General features: G+C 41.8%; 3 protein-coding genes and 1 long non-coding RNA gene across 7 annotated transcripts in view; 2 read left to right on the top strand and 2 right to left on the bottom strand.

Moving 5' to 3' along the window:
* LOC112239012 (bifunctional epoxide hydrolase 2) overlaps nt 1-8,199 on the top strand; it is a 15,496-nt gene extending 7,297 nt beyond the window's left edge. The window contains exons 9-13 of the mRNA XM_042330251.1: nt 140-242; nt 689-758; nt 841-921; nt 2,289-2,347; nt 6,881-8,199. Of these exons, the coding sequence (XP_042186185.1) occupies nt 140-242; nt 689-758; nt 841-921; nt 2,289-2,347; nt 6,881-6,965 (398 nt within the window). The 3' untranslated portion in view covers nt 6,966-8,199. The remainder of the gene's footprint in view (nt 1-139; nt 243-688; nt 759-840; nt 922-2,288; nt 2,348-6,880) is intronic.
* A 716-nt stretch (nt 8,200-8,915) lies between these two features.
* LOC112239011 lies at nt 8,916-10,721 on the top strand. Its single transcript, XR_006084594.1, has 2 exons — nt 8,916-10,215; nt 10,246-10,721. It is a non-coding gene; the product is annotated as an uncharacterized LOC112239011 (long non-coding RNA).
* A 1,330-nt stretch (nt 10,722-12,051) lies between these two features.
* Nucleotides 12,052-15,874, bottom strand: plaat1l (phospholipase A and acyltransferase 1-like). Of its 2 annotated transcripts, XM_042330250.1 has the most exons (5): nt 15,744-15,874; nt 14,802-14,931; nt 14,421-14,509; nt 13,716-13,880; nt 12,052-13,494 (listed from the first exon to the last, which is right to left on the bottom strand). In XM_042330250.1, the coding sequence occupies exons 1-5, from the start codon at nt 15,750-15,752 to the stop codon at nt 13,429-13,431; spliced, it is 459 nt and encodes a 152-aa protein (XP_042186184.1). In that variant the 5' UTR covers nt 15,753-15,874; the 3' UTR covers nt 12,052-13,428. The 2 variants fall into 2 exon arrangements, with proteins under 2 accessions (XP_042186184.1, XP_042186182.1); XM_042330248.1 differs by lacking the exons at nt 14,421-14,509; nt 14,802-14,931; nt 15,744-15,874 and having other exon boundaries at nt 13,802-13,880.
* Nucleotides 15,875-19,166: 3,292 nt separating this feature from the next.
* The window catches only part of LOC121847741, a 1,631-nt gene continuing 797 nt past the window's right edge, over nt 19,167-20,000 (bottom strand). For all 3 annotated transcript variants that reach the window (XM_042330245.1, XM_042330246.1, XM_042330247.1), the window contains exon 2: nt 19,167-20,000. This exon is cut by the window's right edge. In XM_042330245.1, the coding sequence (XP_042186179.1) occupies nt 19,273-20,000 (728 nt within the window). In that variant the 3' untranslated portion in view covers nt 19,167-19,272.

The following is a 20,000-nucleotide window of genomic DNA, read 5'->3' as shown; positions in this document are numbered from 1 at the left end:
GACTGAAGGGTTGACCTATGGGGTCCCATGTGTTAAACTGACATTCTGATTGGAGGATAAATAATAAATACGTGTGTGTGTGTGTGTGTGTGTGTGTGTGCGTGTGTGCGTGTGTGCGTGCGTGTGTGCGTGTGTGTAGGTGGTCTGTTCGTAGGACTACCAGACGAGATACCCAGGAGTTCTATCCTCAGTGAGACTGCTCTGCAGTTCTACATCACTCAGTTCAAAGACAAGGGATTCAGGTACACACACACACACACACACACACACACACACACACTGGCAACGAGGAGAGAGGGTGGAGGATGGAATAAGGAAATAGAGGGGATGAGTGGAGGGGAGGGGAGGGGAGGAGGAAGATAAAGAAGGGGAGGAGAAGAGGTGGAGGAGAAGGGGGAGGTGGAAGAGGAGAGGAAAAGGAGGAGGGAGAGAGGTGGAGAAGAAGAGGGGAAGAGGAGGAGGTGGAGGAGGAGGAAGAGGAGAGGAAAGGGAGGAGGGAGAGAGGTGGAGAAGAAGAGGGGAAGAGGAGGGAGAGGTGGAGGAGAAGGAGGAGGAGGAGGTGGAAGAGGAGGTAGAGGAGGAGAGGTGGAAGAGGAGGAGGAGAGGAGGAGGAGGTAGAGGAGGAGGAGAGGTGGAGGAGAGTTGGAAGAGGAGGAGAAATGAGTGACAGTGTTGTGTGTTTTTCCAGAGGGCCGCTGAACTGGTACCGTAATGTTGTGAGCAACTGGAAATGGCTTTGCTCCCGACCCAGAGCTAAGGTAGGGGTGTGTGTGTTACGTTGACACAGTTATACAGTATGTTGATAAATTACGCTTTTCCTGTGTGTGTGTCTGTCTGTAGCTCTTGATGCCAGCTCTCATGGTGACCGCGGGTAAAGATCCTGTTCTGCTGCCTGTCTTCTCCAGGGGAATGGAAAACATGGTGATAACACACACACACAGAACACACAGACAGACTGAGGAGATTATAGGTTAGGAGATTATAGGTTAGGAGATCATATGTTAGGAGATCGTAGGTTAGGAAATCATAGGTAAGGAGATCATAGGTTAGGAGATCATAGGTTAGGAGATCATAAGTTAGGAGATCATATGTTAGGAGATCATATGTTAGGAGATCATATGTTAGGAGATTATAGGTTAGGAGATTATAGGTTAGAAGATTATATGTTAGGAGATCATAGGTTAGGAGATCATAGGTTAGGAGATCATATGTTAGGAGATCATATGTTAGGAGATTATAGGTTAGGAGATTATAGGTTAGAAGATTATATGTTAGGAGATTATAGGTTAGAAGATTATATGTTAGGAGATCATAGGTTAGGAGATCATAAGTAAGGAGATCATAGGTTAGGAGATCATAAGTAAGGAGATCATAGGTTAGGAGATCATAAGTAAGGAGATCATATGTTAGGAGATCATAGGTTAGGAGATTATAGGTTAGGAGATCATAGGTTAGGAGATCATAGGTTAGGAGATCATAAGTAAGGAGATCATAGGTTAGGAGATCATAAGTAAGGAGATCATATGTTAGGAGATCATAGGTTAGGAGATTATAGGTTAGGAGATCATAGGTTAGGAGATCATAGGTTAGGAGATCATAGGTTAGGAGATCATAGGTTAGGAGATCATAAGTAAGGAGATCATAGGTTAGGAGATCATAAGTAAGGAGATCATATGTTAGGAGATCATAGGTTAGGAGATTATAGGTTAGGAGATCATAGGTTAGGAGATCATAGGTTAGGAGATCATAGGTAAGGAGATCATAAGTAAGGAGATCATAAGTAAGGAGATCATAGGTTAGGAGATCATAGGTTAGGAGATCATAAGTAAGGAGAGCATAGGTTAGGAGATCATAAGTAAGGAGATCATAAGTAAGGAGATCATAAGTAAGGAGATCATATGTTAGGAGATCATCGCTGAATGGTTTTGCACCTGTTGTATCCTGTGAAGGCGAGAAATAAACTTTGATTTGACGCACGTATACTCACAGACAGACAGACAGACAGACAGACAGACAGACAGACAGACAGACAGACAGACAGACAGACAGACAGAGACAGACAGACAGAGACAGACAGACAGACAGACAGACAGACAGACAGACAGACAGACAGACACAGACAGACAGACAGACAGACAGACAGACAGACAGACAGACAGACAGACAGACAGACACGCAGCACACACACATACACATAAACACACAAGCACACAAGCACACACACACATTGTAAGCAGACACGTTTGTGTGTGTTATATATGTCAATGTGTCAGGTCTGTGTGTTTCAGATCCCCAACCTCACCAGAGGACACATTGAGGAGTGTGGACACTGGACCCAGATGGAAAGGTGGGCCTGCGTGTGTGTGAGAGTTCATAGTGTCAACCTTTTAACCATCTGTCTTTGTTGACCTCAGTAACCACCCCCCCCACACACACACACACACACAAACACTAGTGCTGAACGATTAATAAACAACTAATTGATCGATGTCGGTTCAATTACTTGAGTTCTATTTTCCGAGCCTTCAGAAAATATCCCCCTGGACTTATTCCACATTTTGTTGTGTTACAGCCTGAATTCAAAATGGATACAATATTTTTTTTCTCACCCATCTGCACACGATACACCATATATGACAAAGTAATGTTTTTTAGAAATGTTTGCAAATGTATTTATTTATGGGATTCAGAAATATCTCATTTACATAAGTATTCACACCCCTGAGTCAATACTTTGTAGAAGTACCTTCAGCGGTGATTACAGCTTTACAGTCTTGGGTATGTCTGGATCAGCTTTGAGTCGTCTTGAGTATGTCTGTGTCAGCTTTGAGTCGTCTTGGGTATGTCTGTATCAGCTTTGAGTTGTCTTGGGTATGTCTGGATCAGCTTTGATTCGTCTTGGGTATGTCTGTATTAGCTTAACAGTCTTGGGTATTATTAACAGTCTGTATTAGCTTTGAACATCTGGATTTGGAGATTTTCTACCATTTTTCCTTTCAGAATTTTTCAAGCTCTGTTGAGTTAGATGGGGAGCGGCATTGACCAGCAATCTTCAAGTTTTTCCACAGATTTTCAATGGGATTCTATTCTTCACTCAAGGACTTTCCCAATCTTCTTCTGAAGCCGTTCCAGCATTGCGTTGGCTGTATGCTTGGAGTCATTGTCCTGTTCAAATGTACATTTTCATCAAGGATTTGCCCGTATTTGTCTCCATTCATTGCTCCCTCTATCCTTGCCAGTCTCCCAGTCCCTGCCACTGAAAAGCATCCCCATAGCATGATGCTGCCACCACCTTGCTTCACGGTAGTGATGGTGTTCGATGGGTGATGAGCTGTGCCTTGTTTTCTCCAGACATACAGTAGGTCTTTGCATTCAGGCCAAAGAGTAACATTTTTGTCTCATCAGACCACATTATCCTTCGCCTTATGCTCTCAGTCTTTCAGAGTCTTGCCTGTTTACAAACTCCAGGCGGAGTTCATGTGCCTTTTTACAAACTCCAGGCGGAGTTCATGTGCCTTTTTACAAACTCCAGGCGGAGTTCATGTGCCTTTTTACAAACTCCAGGCGGAGTTCATGTGCCTTTTTTACAAACTCCAGGCGGAGTTCATGTGCCTTTTTTACAAACTCCAGGCGGAGTTCATGTGCCTTTTTCTCAGCCGTGGCTTCCGTCTGGCCACTCTCCCATAAACCCCAGATTGGTAAAGTGGTGTAGAGACTGTTGTCCTTCTGGCAGGTTCTCCCAGCTCAACCAAGGAACTCTGTAGTTCTGTCAGAGTGGTCTTTGGGTTCTTGGTCACCTCCCTGACCAAGGTTCTTGCGAAGTTGATCAGTTTGGTCAGACGGCCAGCTCTAGGGAGTCTGGGTAGTTACATATTTTTTCACTTTTCCAATGATGGAGACCACTGTGCTCTTGGAAACTTTCAACACTCTAGAAATTGTTTTCTACCCTTCCTTGGTCCTATCCATGTACAGTACCAGTCAAACGTTTGGACACACCTACTAATGCCAGAGTTTTTCCACATTGTAGAATAATAGTGAAGACATCAAAACTATGAAATAACACATGGACTTATGTAGTAACCAAAAAAAGTTATATTTGAGATTCTTCAAAGTAGCCATGTCTTAAAGTAATGATGGACTGTCATTTCTCTTTGCTTGCCATAATATGGCCATAAATAGGGCTATCTTCTGTATACCATTCCTACCTTGTCACAACACAACTGATTGGCTCAAACGCATTAAGAAAAAAAAATCCACAAATTAACTTTTTAACAAGTGTGGTGGAATTATTATAATCAAAAGGAGAGACTTTAGATTTCTTCAAAACAATCAAACTGTATTATTTCATTAGTGCAGTAATGGAGCTGGTCGGTAATCACCCCTGGAGGTGATCACTGATAACTCAACCAGCTGGTCGGTCATCACCCCTGGAGGTGATCACTGAGAACTCAACCAGCTGGTCGGTCATCAGCCCTGGAGGTGACCACTGAGAACTCAACCAGCTGGTCGGTCATCACCCCTGGAGGTGATCACTGAGAACTCAACCAGCTGGTCGGTCATCACCCCTGGAGGTGATCACTGAGAACTCAACCAGCTGGTCGGTCATCACCCCTGGAGGTGATCACTGATAACTCAACCAGCTGGTCGGTCATCACCCCTGGAGGTGACCACTGAGAACTCAACCAGCTGGTCGGTCATCACCCCTGGAGGTGATCACTGAGAACTCAACCAGCTGGTCGGTCATCACCCCTGGAGGTGATCACTGAGAACTCAACCAGCTGGTCGTCATCACCCCTGGAGGTGATCACTGAGAACTCAACCAGCTGGTCGGTCATCACCCCTGGAGGTGATCACTGAGAACTCAACCAGCTGGTCGGTCATCACCCCTGGAGGTGATCACTGAGAACTCAACCAGCTGGTCGGTCATCACCCCTGGAGGTGATCACTGAGAACTCAACCAGCTGGTTTGAGCCACAGCATTTTATATCAAATTCCATCCTCCTTCAGTTTACATAACACACAACAGATGTATGGAATGGATCACAAGGTTAGGATTAGTATAAAATATACTTATAAATCACAGCAGACAGTATCTGTTGTAAAAACCGTTTTCAATGTGTAGAGACCAGTGTCTGCCCCCCCAACCCCAAACTGGAGCCATGTCTCCCTGGTACCATATAGAACAGAAACACTAACTCATGCTCTGGAAAGCGGAGATGAAATGTGGAATCCCCAAAGACCTCGTAAATCTCCTGTCAGGGGCCAGGTGACTACCTCATGAAGCTGGTTGAGAGTATGCCAAGAGTGTGCAAAGTTGTCAAGGCAAAGGGTGGCTACTTTTGGTTACTTCATGATTTCATGTGTTATTTTATTGTTTTGATGTCTTCACTATTATTCTACATTATAGAAAATAGTACAAATAAAGAAAAACCCTTGAATGAGTAGGTGTGTCCAAACTTTTGACTGGTACTGTATGTAAATTAGATATTTCTGTATTTCATTATCAGTAAATCTGAAGGATTTTCTAAAAACATGTCATCACTTTGTGATTATGAGCTACTGTCTGATGGGTGATACATTTTTTTCTCTCCATTGAATCCACTTTGAATTCAGATGGTAACTTTACAAGTAAAGCTGTGGGGCTAAAGCTCTAAACATTTGTTTGTTGTGGTGAAACGAGTGTAAACGTGGTTGAGGTATGTAACAGACCAGGACCAGAGCTACAGTCGTCAGGCTGTAACTCAACGAATTGTGGAATAAGTCAAGGACAGGAACCAGGGCCAAATAGTATTTTCTCAAGGCACTGTATGCGTTATCTACTTTGAAGAACTAGTCAAAAGGATTTTGTCAGACAGCTAGCTACTGGCATAGCTCAATATGATTACTCGTAGACTCACTGACATGAGATGGGTCGCTGGCTGCTACTGCCTGAGAAGATATGAGATGACTTTATTCAAGAATTTAAAAAATTATTAAGTAATCAAATCAAAAAATCGAAATTATGTAATAATATTTTTACCTTTATTTTACTAGGCAATTCAGTTAAGAACAAATTCTTATTTTCAATGACGGCCTAGGAACACTGGGTTAACTGCCTTGTTCAGGGGCAGAACATCAGATTTTGTACCTTGTCAGCTCGGGGATTTGAACTTGCAACCTTTCGGTTACTAGTCCAATGCTCTAACCACTAGGCTACCCTGCCGCCCTATATACCAGGGTGTCTGCCTATCATTGTGTTTACTTGATAACTACCTACACAAATAGCTAGCTAGAACAAAGTGTTAATAAGATAAATTCATTAAAAAGATTAAAAGCAATACAAATAAGTTCTCCAGTAGGCAGTAGGCATTAAAGTATATAATGTGAATAAATTCTGTTTAATAAGTGATAAGCAGTAATGGTCGTTCAGGAACATTATGTATTGTTATAGCAACCCAGTGTCAGGATGAAGGCAGGTGATGACTGAGGGAAGCTCTAAAATTTAAAAAATCTATATCTCAAATACTTTAAAATCATTAAATTATTTCATAAATCATTAATTCATGTTTTTTCATTTAAATCTGTGATTATTTTTTATAACCGAAATTGAACCGACCTCAAAAAGCACTAATCGCTCAGCACTAATACAAACACACAGACAACACACACACACACACACACACAGTCTTGTGCAACTAACCTTGTGGAGACACACAATTCAGTCCCATTCAAAATCCTATTTTCCCTAAACATTAACCCTAACCCTTACTCTAAGCCTTCAAAAATATATTTTTGTGGTATAAACTGTGGTGTATTAGCAAACATATTTGTGTATATTGGCAGATAGATTAGGCATACCTTGGGTGTTTATATTGGTTGTGTGTGTTTGTGTTTGTTTCAGGCCATCTGAGCTGAACACCATTCTGATCTCATGGCTGAAGGACACTCACAGCAACATGGGGGTTGCCGTGACACCCAAGCTGTGATCAGTTACCATGACTGGCCACTCCTCGGAGCCTGGTTCCTCTCTAGGTTTCTTCCTTGGTTCTTGCAGGTTGACGTTTATTGGGATGAGTCTAGTCCTGGAGGCAGAACTGAGCCATTTGCACGAGATGGGCCAGCTGCAAAATCCAAATAGGCTATATAAAAAAAATATATATATATATATATATATATATATATATACTGAACAAAAATATAAATGTGACATCTAACAATTTCAAAGAGTTATAGTTCAAATAAGGAAATCAGTCAATTTAAATACTTTTATTAGGCCCTAATGTATGGATTTCACATGACTGGGCAGGGTCGTAGGCCCACCCACTGGGGAGCCAGGCCCAGCCAATCAGAATGACTTTTTCCCCCCACAAAAGGGCTTTATTACAGACAGAAATACTCCTCAGTTTCATCAGCTGTCCAGGGGTGGCTTGTCTCGGACGATCCCACAGATGAAGAAGCCGGATGTGGAGGTCTTGGGCTGGCATGGTTACACATGGTCTGCGGTTGTGAGGCCGGATGTCCTGCCAAATTCTCTAAAACGATGTTGGAGGCGGCTTTGGTAGAGAAATGAACATTCAATTATCTGGCAACAGCTCTGGTGGACATTCCTATAGTTTGCATGTTAATTTCACATTCACTCAAAATTTGAGACATCTGTGGCATAGTTTTGTGACAAAACGGCACATTTTAGAGTGGCTTTTTATTGTCCCCAGCACAAGGTGCACCTGTGTATTTATCATACTGTTTAATCAGCTTTTTGATATGCTACACCTGTCAGGTGGATGGATTATCTTGGCAACGGAGAAATGCTGACTAACAGGGATGTAAACAAATTTGTGGACAAAATTTAAGAGAAATGTGTTGTTTTTTTTGCGTAGGGAACATTTCTGAGATCTTTTATTTAAGCTCATGAAACATGGGACCAACACTTCATATTTTTGTTCAGTATATAATTGAACGTTGGGCATAAGGTTAACAGTGTGCTTAAGGTTAGGTTCTATAACATTGTGACTGTGCCAGCTAGTGACCACCCTGCAGAGCTGCCTCCAGAACACGAGTCATCCCAATAAATGCTAACTTTCCTTCTTGAGAGGTTTTTCAACTATGCTTCTGCCTCAACATTGCTTGCTCTGTGTTAGCCTGGACATCTGCAAAGCACTTGGTGACAACTGCTGATGTAAAAAGGGCTTTATAAAATACATTTGATTGATTGACAATTTATTCCCCTTTAAGTGTACTACTTTTGAAAATGCACTTTCTAGTGCACTGGGGAATGGGCTGAGCATTCATAATGATTGATTATTGATACAGACAACGCCTGATTTTTCTGAAGAGATACACCCACAGTGGGCAAAAAAGGCTGAAACCACAACACTTTTAGCACGAGGTCTCAAAACTTCCCCTTTAAATGAGACATTTCATGAGAAAATGACGATTTAATATATGCAGATAAAAACAGTCCACCCTCTCTCTTTTGAAGTTAAGGACAAATGCCCCTCCCCTTTTACAAAATTCAAAAGATACTAAAACCCTTCGAAATTGTGATTTGTCTAAATAACCAGTGATGAAAAAACTCAATCACTGGATCTATTTCTGGTCGTTAGCTATCGGGGGCCCCTAAGTATAAAAACAGATCAATGGTAGCATTTATGTTGACAGAGTCTGTCCACCAGTGATGATGCAACCATCGATGCATCCTGTCTATTTGATATGTTGTGGTTAGGCTACTTTGTGGACTGCCTGTCTTGAGTTTATTTTATCCACACGGGCAGGGATATAATTAACCAATAAGGACCGAGGAGGTGTGGTATACGGCCAATATACCACGGCTAAGGGTTGTTCTTAAGCACGATGCAACACAGAGTGCCTGGATACAGCCCTTAGCCGTGGTATATTGGCCATATACCACAAACCCCCAAGGGGCCTTATTGCTATTATAAACTGGTTACCAATGTAATTAGAGCAGTAAACATACACGTTTTGTCCTAACCTGTGGTATATGGTCTGATATATCACGGCTGTCAGCCAATCAGCATTCATGCCTCGAACCACCCAGTTTATATGAGTTATTATTAGCTTGTCTTCTACCATAACTTAACTATGAATATGCCTACTAGCTAACAACTATAATGTCATTATTATTCAACAATTATAATTTGAGGTGTTCTGTAGACTGTGTGTTCTCCTGTTGATTGAAAGCCCTATTTTAATGGTATTTTTCCTGCACTGGGCTTCATACTATTAAACTGGCTGTGAGAAAGGTCGAGGGCTGGGTGAGACGGGTGGAGATTAGTGGGTGATGATTTGGACAGCGTCACACTGGTTCTGTAACCCAGCGACACTCACCCACTCTCTGTCACTGAGGTCTATCTCTCTTTCTGTTTATCTATCTCTCTTTCTCTAGATACTATCTATCTCTTTCTGTTTATCTCTCTCTTTCTCTATCTAGCTCTCTCTGTCTTTCTCTAGCTACTATCTCTTTCTCTCTCTCTCTCGCTCTCTCTCTCTCTCTCTCAGCCACAGAGCATGACCCCGCCCCTAACCTGACATTATAAGGACAGACCAACTGATTAGCATATTCATATGTACATCATTAGCATATTCCTATGTACATCATTAGCATATTCCTATGTACACCATTAGCATATTCCTATGTACACCATTAGCATATTCCTATGTACACCATTAGCATATTCCTATGTACATCATTAGTATATTCCTATGTACATCATTAGCATATTCCTATGTACACCATTAGCATATTCCTATGTACACCATTAGCATATTCCTATGTACATCATTAGTATATTCCTATGTACATCATTAGCATATTCCTATGTACACCATTAGCATATTCCTATGTACATCATTAGTATATTCCTATGTACAGCATTAGCATATTCCTAGTCCACAGACTAGACTGTGTATGTTTAGCAAAGTATCTCTACCACACACAGTCCCTCTCTTCTGTCTGCGTGTGTTTTAGCCTCAGCGTTTAAATAGAACCCCCACTCTCTGTCAGGTCACTCTCTGTCAGGTCATTCTGTCAGGTCACTCTCTGTCTTCAAGACTGAGCAGCTGTGGGTGTGTCAGGTCACTCTCTGTCAGGTCATTCTCTGTCAGGTCACTCTCTGTCTTCAAGACTGAGCAGCTGTGGGTGTGTCAGGTCACTCTCTGTCAGGTCATTCTGTCAGGTCACTCTCTGTCTTCAAGACTGAGCAGCTGTGGGTGTGTCAGGTCACTCTCTGTCAGGTCACTCTCTGTCAGGTCACTCTCTGTCAGGTCATTCTCTGTCAGGTCACTCTCTGTCTTCAAGACTGAGCAGCTGTGGGTGTGTCAGGTCACTCTCTGTCAGGTCACTCTCTGTTAGGTCACTCTCTGTCAGGTCACTCTCTCGTTAGGTCATTCTCTGTTAGGTCACTCTCTGTCAGGTTACTCTCATGTTAGGTCACTCTCTTGTTAGGTCACCTGACACAAACCAGTAGGTGATGGTGTTAGGACTTATTGATGACTGTGGATCAATACCACCAATGTTTCTAGACCCACTGATGCACAGAGAGGAGGGACCGCGTGATCCAACAACTTTTTATATTTATGCTTCAGGAAATGTTACTGCAGATGAACTTTCCAGCTTTCCTCCACGATGCTATACACACATTCATAATAACACACTTATTAACATAAGAAAAGAAGGGCATTGAAGATGCAATGATATTTGTAAATAAATGCTTTCCTTTATTGTGCCACGTCTTTCCATTCCCCAGAACACAAACACAACAGATTCATACATCCTCCATTGTTTCATTCGACCACATCACAATAACAACAATTGCATTCCATCTCATATTATTTCACACTCATCCCTTAAAACTGAAGACGTAAAAACCCATACTCAACCCCTGCCTCTTTCTCGCTCCTCTCTCTTTCTCTCTCTCTCTCTCCATCTTCTCTCTCTCATTCCCTCTCTTTCTCTGACACACAGACACAGAGGAAACTTTATTTAAATCAAATTTTATTAGTCACATGCGCCCAATACAACAGGTGTAGATCTTACCGTGAAATGCTTACTTACAAGCCCTCAACCAACAATGCCGTTTTATATAATCTAGATAATGTTCAACCTGAAAGTATAAACTAAAATGGAAAATAACATGACCCGATATCAGCAGACAGGGCTGGAGTTATACACTACACTGGAGTTGTACACTACACTGGAGTTATACACTACACTGGAGTTATATACTACACTGGAGTTATACACTACACTGGAGTTATATACTACACTGGAGTTGTACACTACACTGGAATTATACACTACACTGGAGTTATACACTACACTGGAGTTATATACTACACTGGAGTTATATACTACACTGGAGTTATATACTACACTGGAGTTATACACTACACTGGGAGTTATATACTACACTGGAGTTATATACTACACTGGAGTTGTACACTACACTGGGGTTATACACTACACTGGAGTTATACACTACACTGGGGTTATACACTACACTGGAGTTATTATATACTACACTGGAGTTATACACTACACTGTAGTTATTATACACTACACTGGAGTTATACACTACACTGGAGTTATTATACACTACACTGGAGTTATTATACACTACACTGGAGTTATTATACACTACACTGGAGTTATACACTACACTGGAGTTATACACTACACTGGAGTTATACACTACACTGGAGTTATTATACACTACACTGGAGTTATTATACACTACACTGGAGTTATACACTACACTGGAGTTATATACTACACTGGAGTTATTATACACTACACTGGAGTTATTATACACTACACTGGAGTTATACACTACACTGGAGTTATTATACACTACACTGGAGTTATTATACACTACACTGTAGTTATTATACACTACACTGTAGTTATTATACACTACACTGTAGTTATTATACACTACACTGGAGTTATTATATACTACACTGGAGTTATACACTACACTGGAGTTATATACTACACTGGAGTTATATACTACACTGGAGTTATATACTACACTGGAGTTATATACTACACTGGAGTTATATACTACACTGGTGTTATACACTACACTGGAGTTATACACTACACTGGAGTTATATACTACACTGGAGTTATTATACACTACACTGGAGTTATTATACACTACACTGGAGTTATACACTACACTGGAGTTATATACTACACTGGAGTTATTATATACTACACTGGAGTTATTATATACTACACTGGAGTTATACACTACACTGGAGTTATTATACACTACACGAGTTATTATACACTACACTGGAGTTATATACTACACTGAAGTTATTATACACTACACTGGAGTTATACACTATACTGGAGTTATATACTACACTGGAGTTATTATACACTACACTGGAGTTATTATACACTACACTGGAGTTATATACTACACTGAAGTTATTATACACTACACTGGAGTTATACACTACACTGGAGTTATTATATACTACACTGGAGTTATATACTACACTGGAGTTATTATACACTACACTGGAGTTATATACTACACTGGAGTTATTATACACTACACTGGAGTTATATACTACACTGGAGTTATTATATACTACACTGGAGTTATATACTACACTGGAGTTATTATATACTACACTGGAGTTATATACTACACTGGAGTTATTATACACTATACTGGAGTTATAAACTACACTGGAGGTATGATATACTACACTGGAGTTATATACTACACTGGAGTTATTATACACTACACTGGTGTTATACACTACACTGGAGTTATACACTACACTGGAGTTATTATACACTATACTGGGGTTATAAACTACACTGGAGTTATGATATACTACACTGGAGTTATATACTACACTGGAGTTATACACTACACTGGAGTTATAAACTACACTGGAGTTATTATATACTACACTGGAGTTATATACTACACTGGAGTTATTATACACTACACTGGAGTTATTATACACTACACTGGAGTTGTACACTACACTGGAGTTATACACTACACTGGAGTTATACACTACACTGGAGTTATACACTACACTGGAGTTATACACTACACTGGAGTTATACACTACACTGGAGTTATTATACACTACACTGGAGGTAAATACTATTTTAACTATACATTCCAATCTGCTATGATTCTCCTTGTTCCTCATTAGCAGGAATCCTTAGGCTGATCCACACCATCCTCACCGCAGTGGAGCAAAACAGAAAGTAAGTTGGTCAGTTGTTTTGGTTTCCTCTGCTGGTGAGGAGTAGAACGACAGGTGATTCTCCCTCGAGGATTTAAAATGAATGTACTGGTGTAAGAAAGGTGATGGCCCAGTATGAGGTCCAGGGAGAGGGGGGCGTCAGACTGTAGGCAGAGTTCTAGAACACAGTCACTGTTGTAGTCATTGTTACAACTTCCTCTTCTTAAACAGTTCCTTCCAGGTGGGCAGGATCTGGATGTAGACCTTCTCAATCTGTAACCAATCACAACAGACCATTTCAATCTACAACCAATCGCTACAGACGTTTTCAATCTGTAACCAATCACAACATACCTTTTCAATCTACAACCAATCACAACAGACCTTTTCAATCTACAACCAATCACAACAGACCTTTTCAATCTACAACCAACCACACCAGACATTGTTGCACATGTACCACCATCAAAGACTCTCACCACCCCTACCCTTACCTGTGTAGACTTCTTGAGTCCATATCTGAAGAGCGTGGCCTGGTGTTCAGAGTTATGGAACAAGATGTCGAAGGTGATATCCTTACCCATCATATCGTCTATAGCAGGCTTCACCACAGTGTAGAAGTCCCTGGGAGGATGGATCTCATCCAGCATGTTCCTCACCTACAGTACACATGGTTAGAGGAGCTATGACCTCACCTACACATGGTTAGAGGAGCTATGACCTCACCTACACATGGTTAGAGGAGCTATGACCTCACCTACACATGGTTAGAGGAGCTATGACCTCACATACACATGGTTAGAGGAGCTATGACCTCACCTACACATGGTTAGAGGAGCTATGACCTCACATACACATGGTTAGAGGAGCTATGACCTCACCTACACATGGTTAGAGGAGCTATGACCTCACAAACACATTGGTTAGAGGAGCTATGACCTCACAAACACATTGGTTAGAGGAGCTATGACCTCACATACACACACAATCTAGAATAATCTAAATATTTACCTTTTTTTAACCTTTCTTTAACTAGGCAAGTCAGTTAAGAACAAATTCTTTCAATGACGGCCTAGGAACAGTGGGTTAACTGCCTGTTCAGGGGCAGAACAACAGACTTGTACCTTGTCAGCTCAGGGATTTGGTTACTAGTCCAACACTCTAACCACTAGGCTACCCTGCCGCCCTGAGCGTGTTACCTTGTATCTCTGTCCCACCACCTCCACTGGGTCCAGTTTGACCTCTGACTTCAGGGCTCGACCAAAAAGCAGGAGCTTCGTCTCCGAGTCTGCACACACATGCAGTCAGTCAGTACAGCATAGTGTGTGTGTGTGTGTGGACGTGTTTAACTATACTTGTGGGGACCAGAAGTCCCCACTAGAATAGTAAAGTAACAACAATGTGACCAACTGGGGACATTTTGTTAATCCCCCACAAGGTCAAATGCTATTTCTAGGGGGGGTTAGAGTTAGGGGTTAGAGGAAAATAGGAATTTTAATTGGACTGAATTGTGTGTCCACACAAGGTGAGCTGTACAAGACTGTGTGTGTGTGTGTGTGTGTATATATATATAGACAGACCTCTGCAGGTGAGATGTGCTACGTAGGGAACTCCATCTCTCTCTCCGTAGTAAATTCCGAAATGGGAGAAGTATTTATTCCGAGGAAACTCCAGGATGTCTCCTGGGAACGGCTTTGGATGAGAACTCCCCTACAAGGCAGAGAGAGAGACTGAGACACAGTCTCACTCACTCACTCACCCACCCACAGTCTCACTCACTCACTCACTCACAGTCTCTCTCGCTCACTCAGTCTCACTCACTCACCCACCCACCCACCCACCCAGTCTCACTCACTCACTCACAGTCTCACTCACTCACACACACAACCCAACCCCAAACTCAGAACCCCCCCCACTACAGTTGTTGTGTTGTTAGTAAATGTTAGCTGCTAGTACTACAGATCGGTATTTCCTCTAAACTGAAGTCATTACAGAATCAGAGTCTAACATTCATGATAAAAAAACTATAGAATGTCAGATCACAGAACAAACCTAACACAATAACAGTATACCATCTAATCATATGATACGATGAAGAGTCGAAGTATCCTATGATATGAAGTATCCTATCGTACCATTACAAGGTATAGTAATGATCTGAAGTATCCTACCAGGTATAGAAATGATATGAGGTATCCTACCAGGCATAGTAATGATCTGAAGTATCCTACCAGGTATAGAAATGATCTGAGGTATCCTACCAGGTATAGTAATGATCTGAAGTATCCTACCAGGTATAGTAATGATCTGAAGTATCCTACCAGGTACAAGAACGATATGAAGTATCCTAGCAGGTATAACAATGATATGATGAAGTATCCTACCAGGTACAGAAATGATCTCAAGTATCCTACCAGGTATAGTAATGATATGAAGTGTCCTACCAGGTATAGAAATGATATGATGAAGTATCCTACCAGGTATCAGGAATTATCTATAATAACAGAAAAGTAGCATCGTACCAGGCCCATGGTGTTAGCTGTGTTGGTTCTTCTGTGTGCGTTGAAAATCAGGTCACACACAGACAAAAGAGCATATGGAGATGATCTGAGAGATGATCTCAGTCATGTTTTGCATAGGGGACCCTGACAATATGAGCCCCCCCCCCGCATTAAATCTATTCTTCTTCATCAGGAAACACCTGTTGACACACACCCTAAACTAGACAGAAATAACACATATTGAATCATGTAGTAACCAAAACGTGTTAAATAAATCTAAATATATTTTATTCATGTTAGATTCTTCAATGTAGCCACCATTTGCCTTGATGACAGCTTTGCACACTCTTGGCATTCTCTCAACCAGCTTCATGAGGTAGTCACCATTTCATGCATTTCAATTAACAGGTCTGCCTTGTTAAAAGGTCATTTGTGGAATTTCTTTCCTTCTTAATGCGTTTGAGACAATTAGTAGCATACAGAAGATAGCCCTATTTGGTAAAAGTCCATGTCCATATTATGGCAAGAACAGCTCAAATAAGCAAAGAGAAACGACAGTCCATCATTACTTTAAGAGACGAAGGTCAGACAATATGGAACATTTCAAGAAAGTTCCTTCAAGTGGAGTCGCAAAAACCATCAAGTGCTGAAACTGAGGACCGCCACAGGAAGGGAAGATCCAGAGTTACCTCTGCTGCAGAGGAGAAGTTCATTAGAGTTACCAGACTCTGCTTCAGAGTTCGAGTAACAGACACATCTCAACATCAACTGTTCAGAGGAGACTGTGTGAATCAGGCCTCCATGGTCGAATTGCTGCAAAAGAAACCACTTCTAAAAGGACACCAATTAGAAGAAGAGACTTGATTGTGCCAAAGAACACGAGCATTGGACATTAGACCGTTGGAAATCTGTCCAAATTTGAGATTTTTGGTTCCAACCACAGTGTCTTTGTGAGACGCAGAGTAGGCGAACAGATGTCTGCATGTGTGGTTCCCACCGTGAAGCATGGAGGAGGAGGTGTGATGGTGCTCTGCTGGTGACACTATTAGTGATTTATTTAGAATTTAAGGCACACTTAACCAGCATGGCTACCACAGCCTTCTGCAGTGATACGCCGTCCCATCTGGTTTGAGCTTAGTGGGACTATCATTTGTTTTTCAACAGGACAATGACCCAACACACCTCCAGGCTGTGTAAGGGTTATTTTTCCAAGGAGAATGATGGAGTGCTGCATCAGATGACCTGGCCTCCACAATCCCCCCAACCTCAAACAAATTGAGATGGTTTGGGATGAGTTTGACTGCAGAGTGAAGGAAAAGCAGCCAACAAGTGCTCAGTATATGTGGGAAGCTGGTTGAGAGAATGCCAAGAGTGTGCGAAGCTGTCATCAAGGCAAAGGGTGACTAATTAAATATATTCAGATTTTGTTTTACACTTTTGTTTTTACTGCATGATTCCATATGTGTTATTTCATAGTTTTGATGTCTTCACTATGATTCCACAATGTGGAAAATAGTAAAAAATAAATAAAAACCCTTGAATGTCCAAACTTTTGACTGGTACTGTATATATATATATATATATAATATATATATTTCACCATCGTCTAAATAGATATATACAGTCAGGTCCATAAATATTTGGACATTGACCAAGTTATTATTATTTTGGCTGTCTACAACAGCATATTGGAGTTGAAATGTGAGTTTAAAGGGCACTTTTAGCCTTAATTTGAGGGGATTTACATCCAAATCGGGTGAACGGTGTAGAAATTACAGCACTTTTTATATGTGGCCCTCCCCCCTTTCTAAGGGATCAAAAGTCATTGGACAATTGGTTGCTCAGGTGTTCCGTGGCCAGGTGTGTGTTATTACCTCATTAGTTCATTTGGTAAGCAGATAAAAGGTCTTGAGTTGATTTCAAGTGTGGCATTTTTGCATTTGGAATCTGTTACTGTTAACCCTCAATATGAAGTCCAAAGAGCTGTCACTGCCAGTGAAACAAACCCTCAATATGAAGTCCAGAGAGATGTCACTGCCAGTGAAGCAAACCCTCAATATTAAGTCCAGAGAGCTGTCACTGCCAGTGAAACAAACCCTCAATATGAAGTCCAAAGAGCTGTCACTGCCAGTGAAACAAACCCTCAATATGAAGTCCAAAGAGCTGTCACTGCCAGTGAAGCAAACCCTCAATATGAAGTCCAAAGAGCTGTCACTGCCAGTGAAACAAACCCTCAATATGAAGTCCAAGAGCTGTCACTGCCAGTGAAACAAACCCTCAATATGAAGTCCAAAGAGCTGTCACTGCCAGTGAAACAAACCCTCAATATGAAGTCCAAAGAGCTGTCACTGCCAGTGAAGCAAACCCTCAATATGAAGTCCAGAGAGCTGTCACTGCCAGTGAAACAAACCCTCAATATGAAGTCCAGAGAGCTGTCACTGCCAGTGAAACAAGCCGTCAGGCTGACAAATCAAAACAAACCCATCAGAGTGATAGCAAAAACATTAGGTGTGATGACAGAATGGTTTCCATGGTGAAGAAAAAACCTTTTCACAACAGTCAGCCAGATCAACAACACCCTCCAGGAGGAAGGTCTATCTGCGTCAAAGTCACTTCACCAGAGTAAATACACAAGATGTAACCCATTTCTCAAAAACAGGAAGACCAGATTAGAGTTTGCTCCCAAATTTTTTTTTTTTTTTTAAACCTGCAGTTCTGGAACAACATCCTATAAAGAGATGAGACAAAGATCAACTTGTACCAGAATGATGGGAAGAGAAGAGTTATGGAGAAGGGAAGGAACTGCTCATCATCTGAAGCATACCACCTCATCTGTGAAGCATGGTGGAGGTAGTGTTATGGAGAAGGGAAGGAACTGCTCATCATCTGAAGCATACCAACTCATCTGTGAAGCATGGTGGAGGTAATGTTATGGAGAAGGGAAGGAACTGCTCATGACCCGAAGCATACCACCTCATCTGTGAAGCATGGTGGAGGTAGTGGTATGGAGAAGGGAAGGAACTGCTCATGATCCGAAGCATACCAACTCATCTGTGAAGCATGGTGGAGGTGGTGTTATGGCGTGGGCTTGTATGGCTGCCAGTGGAACTGCTTCCCTTGTATTTAGTGATGATGTGACTGCTGACAAAAACAGCAGGATGAATTCTGAAGTGTTTGGGGCTAATGATATTATCTGCTCAGATTCAGCCAGAAGCTTCAAAACTCATTGGACGGTGCTTCACAGTGCAGATGGACAATGACCCAAAAATGATGCAAATTGTGTCACTGTCCAAATATGGACCTGACGACCTATGGACCTGACGGTGTGTGTGTGTATATATATATATTTCATCATCATCTAACTTGACAGAAAAACATACCTCAAAAGATAGACGACCATCACCACTCCTATCACGAGTACAAAACCTAAAAAAAGCAAAACACTTCAGTCAAAAGTTTTTATTTCAGTACTAGAGATGTAGAAGGCACAATGTACAGACAGTTAATGTGGTCCTGTCTGTTCTCTGAGTATCCTAACAATCAACAGGGGTCATGTCTGTTCTCTGAGTAGCCTTACAATCAACAGGGGTCCTGTCTGTTCTCTGAGTATCCTAACAATCAGCAGGGGTCCTGTCTGTTCTCTGAGTAGCCTTACAATCAGCAGGGGTCCTGTCTGTTCTCTGAGTATCCTAACAATCAGCAGGGGTCCTGTCTGTTCTCTGAGTATCCTAACAATCAGCAGGGGTCCTGTCTGTTCTCTGAGTAGCCTTACAATCAGCAGGGGTCCTGTCTGTTCTCTGAGTAGCCTTACAATCAGCAGGGGTCCTGTCTGTTCTCTGAGTAGCCTTACAATCAGCAGGGGTCCTGTCTGTTCTCTGAGTAGCCTTACAATCAGCAGGGGTCCTGTCTGTTCTCTGAGTAGCCTTACAATCAGCAGGGGTCCTGTCTGTTCTCTGAGTAGCCTTACAATCAACAGGGGTCCTGTCTGTTCTCTGAGTAGCCTTACAATCAGCAGGGGTCCTGTCTGTTCTCTGAGTAGCCTTACAATCAGCAGGGGTCCTGTCTGTTCTCTGAGTAGCCTTACAATCAGCAGGGGTCCTGTCTGTTCTCTGAGTAGCCTTACAATCAACAGGGGTCCTGTCTGTTCTCTGAGTAGCCTTACAATCAACAGGGGTCCTGTCTGTTCTCTGAGTAGCCTTACAATCAACAGGGGTCCTGTCTGTTCTCTGAGTAGCCTTACAATCAACAGGGGTCCTGTCTGTTCTCTGAGTAGCCTTA

The sequence above is a fragment of the Oncorhynchus tshawytscha genome, linkage group LG11, assembly GCF_018296145.1.
Source record: "Oncorhynchus tshawytscha isolate Ot180627B linkage group LG11, Otsh_v2.0, whole genome shotgun sequence".
Classification (NCBI taxonomy): Eukaryota; Metazoa; Chordata; class Actinopteri; order Salmoniformes; family Salmonidae; genus Oncorhynchus; species Oncorhynchus tshawytscha.
The sequence above is the reverse complement of the archived record's forward strand: the minus strand, read 5'-3'. Positions and strand labels throughout refer to the sequence as shown.